Source organism: Ruditapes philippinarum, unplaced genomic scaffold (assembly GCF_026571515.1).
Source record: "Ruditapes philippinarum isolate M1 unplaced genomic scaffold, ASM2657151v2 ctg5812_1_1_1_1, whole genome shotgun sequence".
NCBI lineage: Eukaryota > Metazoa > Mollusca > Bivalvia > Venerida > Veneridae > Ruditapes > Ruditapes philippinarum.
The window spans coordinates 64,187-72,787 of record NW_026861429.1 but is presented as its reverse complement, the minus strand read 5'-3'; the positions used below and the strand labels follow the sequence as shown (position 1 = coordinate 72,787).

The 8,601-nt window shown below is 30.5% G+C and overlaps 1 protein-coding gene across 1 annotated transcript; it reads left to right on the top strand.

The window, feature by feature from the left end:
* The first annotated feature begins 280 nt into the window (after nucleotides 1–280).
* On the top strand, nucleotides 281–8,152 carry LOC132715588 (uncharacterized). Its single transcript, XM_060698608.1, has 6 exons — nucleotides 281–438; nucleotides 1,070–1,206; nucleotides 1,793–1,937; nucleotides 2,398–2,581; nucleotides 4,993–5,108; nucleotides 8,020–8,152. The coding sequence occupies exons 1-6, from the start codon at nucleotides 428–430 to the stop codon at nucleotides 8,150–8,152; spliced, it is 726 nt and encodes a 241-aa protein (XP_060554591.1). The 5' UTR covers nucleotides 281–427.
* Nucleotides 8,153–8,601: the final 449 nt, after the last annotated feature.

Genomic DNA, 8,601 nt, shown 5'->3' with positions numbered 1-8,601 from the left:
TTCATATGAATTAATTCTTTCAGTGGCATTTGTTCTATTTTTGTATAGGGCATTTAAGATAAGTCATAGTCCATTTTTAATGTGTGTGTATAATAATTAATTACGCAGTAAAGTTTTGTCAAAATTGTATCCTGCTCGTAAAATCAATGATCAACTCGAAAATAACCAATCTGATGTTAGATCTTTACTTGTTTTACATGCAGTGGTGCGTTACAGATGAGCTACCTTTTAATGATATAACAAATGTTAATAGAAACGACTTTACATAAAACTGCTTGACTACGTTTTATTATTTTATTTTAAAGCTATATATTTGGTTCAATGTGTTGCTGGAGACGTGTATTGCAATAAGGAGGAAGCGGCTAAAGACTGGGAATTATGCCGGCGAGCGTATTTAGCGAACTCCATCGATATTGATTATGTAGCAATGTGCAACAAGTAAAATACAATATTATTTTTGTCTCGAAAAAATATACAATTATATTTTGATACAAAATTATCTGATACGTTTTTTTTTAATATTTTACAATTTAGATATCCTTGTAATCACACACCCACACACACACCCACACCCAGCATATTTCAAGAACATATAAGTATGTTTTTCCAGAACTGGTGATTTAAAATAAATACACATAATAGCGGATTTAATTCATGCATAACACTTAACAAATTTGCGGATAACTACATCACAGAATGGGAAAATTTTCACTGATTTATGCTTAACCGGAAGTAGACTATTTGGTTCTGCGTTGTCTTCAAGTTTTGATTATGTGAATCTACTGTTTATGAATTTACGAAATTCGTTAGTGTACTTAATACCTTAGGCGTTTCAAGACTATTATTAATGTTTTAACTATTGAAAATATTGTTTGCCTGATAGAAGCTACCTAAAAACTTTTTCATTAAAAAGATGTAGTTGATTAAGTAAAATGACTTCCATTGGTTGAACGTCGTTCTAACCAGTTGATAACAGCGTGAGTGTGCCACTATTTACTAACAGATTTTTTGAAAGATGAAAACATTGTTCTTAACAAAAAAAGGAACTACACCCCGTTTCAATTTTCAGCATTGACTGTTTTATACAGTGTTTGTTTGATGCTGTTGGAGACTGTACAAAAAGTGATGTTTTTCTAGACAAATTTATGGATAATGACCCAGAGAAAATGAAAGTCGCCTACAGAATTGCATGCGCTGATATTTCGTGTAAGATTGCTTGTTTGTTTGTGTGCAACGGTGAAAAATTATTTGTCATACCTTGCCGAACAGTAAGTTATTAACAAGTTTTTATTGACACAATTAATACATATGTATGTAAAGGTATCATAATTTCATGTTTTTGTCATTGCTTGCTACGATAATGATTTTAAATGTACATTAACTTTGTGACTGTATAATAATGTCTAAATTGTAGTCTGACAAATGTTCGAAAAGTCACGTGACTTATACAATTGATTGGCAGTCTTACCACAAGGGAATACAGCACAAAGATATTCTAGAAATCAGCCTAGTCATAGCGAGATAACACTTTACTCACTCTACTTGTTCTTGTACTCCCAAGAAAGGATCTGCAACTGAATAAAATAAGCCTACAATAAATCATACAGTACTCAAAAATATTCATCTTATTTAATTTGAAAACAAGTATTCACGAGATACATGTTTGCAATTTATTGCATGTATTTGACGTAATAGATCATTTACACTTTAAACATTCTGTTTATGCAATATGTTACAAAATAAAAATGTGTTAGGTTCAACAGTGTTATGTTATGCGGTTATATTTTTACAGTTGTTGAAGGACAAGTCAAAGGATCTGTTCGATGTGAAACAGATGGCAGTTTATGCAATTCCACTATGTTTGCATCAAGTATATTCCACGGAAAAGATCTATATGAAAACGGCAAATATGACGAATACAAAGAGTTGTTATGCAAGTATGTTTACAACTGATTCTTTTCGTTTCATTTTTTATCGCACTATTTATATTTTAATATATTCTTTAATTCTATAATTGAAATAAAGATGAAATGTTGTATGATCAGCTTACAAATGTAAATGAATGAAATAGTTTGGATAGCAATACAAAACATACTATGTACTCTATATAAATCATCTATGCAAAAGGCTTGTGCTTACATGTATATATGGTGTGTATATTGCATAAGCATGAATATGACATCGTCGCCCTGCATACCAAAATATATCTAGTATGTCCTGGACGAAAAGTTTAAGGTTTTTCAATATAATTACACAAAAATGAGCAGATTTTCTATCGCAGCAAAGGTTAATGAAAATATACATAATAAATAATATACAAATTTTGAGACATATTAAGTAATTGCCTAATTTAACATAAACTAGCTTATCATGAATTCAGTTTCTTTTCCATTTTAGTTATTCAACTCAAGCCAGACCCTGCATTCGTGTAGTTCCGTCTGTAAATTGTTCGGCGGACAACGCAAAGATTTATTTAAATATGATCAAAGTAGCCAGTTCCCTTTCATTTTGTGCCAACCCTGATATTGATAACCTATACAAGAAATATGGTGGAGGTTTGACGTGCCCTCGTCCGAAACTGGTGAGAAAATCAGATCAGTGTTGTTTTCAGTGCATAAGATAGTACATTAAAACATATTTACTTTTATGTAAAGAAACATAGTACATAGAAATGCAGTCACATTTCATAACCACGGCACAACTTTTTTTAAAATCATCCACCTTTATGGAAATCTGTCGAAGGCTCTCATGATACTTCTCTTAAAGACCCAACCTAGGTATAAAAGGGAGGTAATGGCTGGTGGGTGGTTTCCCTTGAATTTTCAAACTGAATTCAGATCAGGGAGAGATTTTTTTAAGAATATTTATGTAAAATGGTGATTTTTACCAATGAAAAAAATCCTAAATGAGGCCAATTGATCAAGCTATCAGTTTAGATAAGAAATTGCAAAATGTGTGAAGAAAAAGGTTCTTATAATTTAATATCAAATGATAACAGAAATTCAAATTTGAACTAAGGGGAGGAGTTTATTATGTAAATAATCATGTGATCACATTGTTTAAATTTGTAAACATAGCAATGTGATAACATTGGAATCCATGCACATGCAATAAGTAGGCCTACATCAATGGTTTACTTACTTGATATATTTTTTTCTTAGTTTTGTCAGAATAATCCAATTTGCATCAAATGAATTATAGTTTATACTGATAAAAAGTGCATAAATCCAGTACATTTCACAATAAAAATGAACTGAAATAATAAAACTCTTGACTTGTTTCTCTCACTATATTGTTATTTTATCAATTTTACAGACACATTATATTCAAGTTATAAATACTAGTAGTAATTCTAAATGTCATCAACTAAGGTCAGTGTCCAGTGTAGAATTGTACCAGTAGATACAGTTTCCTTACTTTTTTAAAACACAATTTTGGATTACAATTTGTCTAGTTGAACAAAAAGAGTGCTCAGAAGTTATCATCTCTTCAATGAAGAAATACATTGTTTCTTAGGCTAAGCGTTGCCTCTTTACATAATTGAACAAAACTTTTTGTATCTGATTTTTATTAAAATTTTATATGTAGGTTTTCTGCCTTGGCCTTTTCCTCTTCAGGACTATTCTTTCACATTTACACACAAGGACCAAAAACATTACATGTATTCACATGAATCATTAAAGCCAGAATCAAATACATTAGTTTCATTCGCACTTTGTCTTGTAATATACTATATAGTCAGCTATCTCTTTGATGGCACCATTTATATTTCCAGTTTTATTTGACATGTGATCTATGACCTCATTTTTTCCTCTAATAGTGGTGACACACTTTTACCAATTCCAATAAGTGTGGTTAAACAGAGGTTCACTGGTATGTTTCTATTCCTTTAAGTAACAATGACAAAACAACTTATCCATTTATATTAAATAACACAAATCAATGAAAACACCAAACAAAAACACTATTTTCCTTGTACAAAAAATCCCTCCTAAACTGATTTCAGACAAATGTCATCTAAATGTAGAAGATGCAAAATATGTAAGGTATGGAAGGTATAAATGTGTAGTCCCATTTATTGTTAAATATCATTATGTTAGTACTGAACTGTATCAACTTTGAAATAAGAAAACAACTTATCACATTGCTTGTCTCAGAAACTCTGTACTTATTAAATAATAAATCAAAAACAAGACCTTACACGCCCTGTCACCCTCCTGTATTGTAGTGTTATATGCCAATTAAACACAGAAATGTGATGTTTTGTTTTATCTCTACTGATAGCAGCCTAGCAATACACTTTCTTATTAAAATATACCTGTGGTATATAGTTATATCAGAAATCATACTAAGGTTTAAACAAAAATATGACAAGAATAGATATATATGTGACTGTTTGGCATCAAGGGATAAACTAACAGGAAATCTGCAACTGGTGGTCAGAAATGAGGTTAGCCTATGATGTCTCTGTTAAAAGGTATTTTTTTGTGTGTAAAAACCCATCGTCTGCTTTGGCTATTTTTAGAATCAGTACACTTAGTCAGCCTTTGCTGGACGTCTATCACTGATAAAACAATGTAGAGAGAGAGTTAATTTGCATCCGATAGTCTGATCGGATGTTGGGGGTTTAACTAAAAAGAGAGTTTTTATTCCATTGATTATAATATCAAATACTGCATGTTAGATGTTCCTTCTGATCATAACCAAACGTTCATGCAAATGTTTTTCAGGGACCAACTTTGCATGCAATTCATCACAAGGCACGAGAAAAATGTGGAAGTTATTGAATTTGGCAAATCCTTTTGAAGGGCTCATGATGCAATCATAAGCTAAATACAAAAGTTTTTATAGATCTAACTTTTATTTTTAGATGCGCTACTCTTGCCGACCAAGCACACACGTTTATATAGTCAAATATGTCATGCACCTCAAATATATTTGTTTCTGTTTTTCCTTTTTTGTTTCATTTGTTTTTAAAAACTTGTTTTGCAGGATAGCCACTGTTTCAAGTCAAGTTTAATGTCAAGAATTTCAAAATGTGAGACGCTTACACTAAGTTCCATATTGGATAAAAGATTGCCACCACGAATAGACAACTACTGTAAAGTGTAAGTAGACACGTGGACCGTGTACATTATAAACATTTGTGACAGCATATATGACCCAGTATAAACGGTTGAAAGCATATATAACCTAAATTGCTAGACGACGCTAGTTGACCACGGTTATATAACACTGTAAAAATGGTTTAACGCCTTTGGAACACGATTTTATGTAAATGTTTCTTGTAAATAAAAATAGAAAAGCAATTCGTTAAGTTGCAGAACTTTGTATATATGTTGTGGTGCTTATTTTTAAAGCTTTTACTTTCTATAAATAGAATTTAGTTACTTATTACCTAATATTTACTTTTTAATGTTCTTAGTTTGCTCAGGAGTACTCTTTAATGGGATAAATTTAATCGTCAGGATGACACCACCCTTTGAATGCAAAGGGAAATAAAACACAAATGTTGAATAAATTTAAATCAACCAAATTTTTAATGAACTAAGTTTTTATTTACACTAAAAGTTACTTAAAACTAAAGAAGTTGACAAAATGTACTTTAATATAAACTGTTTTTAATTAACCAAAAATTAAATTAATCAAAATAAACTAGTTAAATAAAAGATTAAACCAATTAAAAGTTGTTTTAACTGTTCTAAATGAAAATATGAAAAATAACCTTAATGATTCTGTGCTTTTAAACTAATAATTATCTGAATAGTAGCAAGCCCTGTTATAATCTACATCAACAAAAGTAAAGATCTAATGATTCAAGATGGCTGCCACTTAAACAAAGAAAAGATATTAATTAATCTTAATTAATTCTGTAAAAAGAACTTACAAAAATTACTTACAAATTTATCAAAAATGTTTCAGTGAATTTAGATAATCTCTAAGGTTCATTTAAATGCCAAAGTGCCTAATATAAATTAAATAATTAATTAATTAACCTTAGAGAGCTTTTAGAGATGTTACATTTCCAAAAATTAGCAGCAGAATGACAAAATAGTCTAAGATGCTTGGGTAGCACTCCACACTAAATTTCAAGTTTCTGCCGTCAATGTCCTACAAGCAATATGTCTGATAAATCTGATCCCAAACTACACAACCTGGAAAAAGAAAACACATTTTGTTAAGAACATATATGTCATACCATTGCAAATCTGTAATGAAATCATCCCATGTGCAACAGTCGGGCAGTTAAAAAAATTCCAATTCATTCCGTAAAAGCCAAAAATCTATAGTGGTCCGAGACCCAAAACAATATTTTTCATCCCTCCGGCAAAAAATACCTGCAAATATACGGTCTACAAAAACTCTGTCACTGCTTTAGCAACTCCCTATGCATGCAAAATATCACAAAGAAATAGGTGCTTGGCCTTGTAGATTTTTTGCTATTGATGAAAGTTTGTACCCCCCTGTAAAATTACTTGTTTTCACCGAGCATGCTGTTTAAAAGCAATTTATACAAACAATGGCGACCTTGACATCAATAATTATTAGCCTGTGATTTCTAACCATGTTTTCGAATTTTCCAATGATCATATTACATGTCACAAAAACAAATTTCATGCTGAAAATGCATTTTAAAGACAACCAGTCATTTAAATCCACAATAGTCACTATATCCATGAAATCCTCCCTGGCCATTCGAAGCTGCGGCTTCATTTAGTGTGGTGTGCTGCCTGTGTATAAATGTACTTCTGAATCCCAGAGGGAGCTAGCATCTACCTACAGGTGGCACTGTATGTTACAACTTATCTGATTGGTCAAATTACAGCCAACCAGAGCTTACTTAACAAATGCTCTAGGCTTATCAGTTCTTTACATAACTATTCTAAAAATAGATTATGATTCATGGAAAATTTTGCAACAGTATCAATTGACCATGATCACAAAAATAATAAAGTAAGAAACTTTTACAAAAATATTCTAAACAATAAAACTAGAAACTAATATCAACTAAACATATTTACAAACATATATAAATGCTAAATCAGTAACTTGTATCTCACTAAATTTAAAGGCCAGTGTAATTAAAAGTAGAACCATTCTCTATATGTTGTATATAAAGAGTCTTAGGCCATGCTAAGTTACTGTTAATGAGTGTATCAATAAGTTCTACAAACTATAATCAACATTAAACTAATGAATGATAAGAATGAAATGTCTATAAAACAATACAATATTCAATATGATTAAACTTTAAAATAAACTTAAATCTAAGTTAAAGTTTAAAGACTTTAATATTTCTTGAAAAATATTCCTTAAGATTATACATGTTATACTTCTTGAGTAATATTATGCAATATTATATAATAATTATATAACCTGTTGTAGTTGGAATCCAACTTTACAACATATAAATGATATTAATGCAACCATTTTCTAATAAAATCATAGTATTATAGCGCATTATAAAAAGAATGGATAAATTGCATTTCGCTTGTTTCCATGATGGAAATTATTAATTTATGTGAAATGAAAGTTGAGGAAAAACAATTAATATACAAATAGTGACCGCTTTTACTTTTTACGTGTGTAAATATGAGGTTATTTATACTTGCCACAGGTTGCCCATATTGGCGAGTCATCCAGAAGAGTATTAATTACATGTATTTAAGATTTTAGAGGATAGAACAATATACAAGAAAGATGTATCAATGCAGAAACTTTCCTGGTTATTTAGCATGACAAGTGTGTACGCACTCATGCATGGAGTCTCACCCGAAAGACTGTTAAGTTATTTTAGATGACCAACCAAGGAATCGAACCAATAGTGTTGTGATTGTAAGACTCGCGCTCTTACCGATTCAGCTATGCAGGCTTTTTAAATAAATAAAAAATATTTCATATTTGTCGCGGGTAGCCAAATATTACCTTTGATTATAATCTTACAGTTTCTAATAATTTCTTAATTAATAATTTTCCCTTTTGTTTACTTGATTTGATTTATCGTGATAATACATTTAGGAAAGAGAGTAACATAAAATGTTATGAAGATGCTTTGAGAGGCTGCAGTGAAAAAGATGAACATTTAGAAATGGACGTAGTGTCAATGAGAGTGGCCAACAGTGTGGCTTGTGAGAATCTAGAAGGTATATAAATCTTAAGACCATTGTATATATATGTTGAATAAATTGGGTTTAAAAGCACAGCATGTTGTTTCTATATTTAAACGTTTGTTCCACTTTTGATAGAAGATCCTAAAAGTTTGATATACAATTGCCAAATAATTAGTAAACAAGACTGATTCTTGTATTTTGTTGCAAGAAAATGAACAGTTTTATGACAATTCTATCTATTTTGTTGGTTCGTTTTTTTGGATAAAATTAATTAATTAAAGGAATATATATTTGTTTAATGTACTTTTATTTTTAACTTGAAAACGACTAAATATGTTCTTAAATATAAAAAGAATATTTTAAATTTATAATTACATATAACATTTAGTCGACAAATATACGTAATAATCGCCAGCTTGAATAGTTTAACAAACACATTGCTTTCGCACTGTGCATTAAAGCACGGTACGTTTCCAAATTGCTTCCCGCC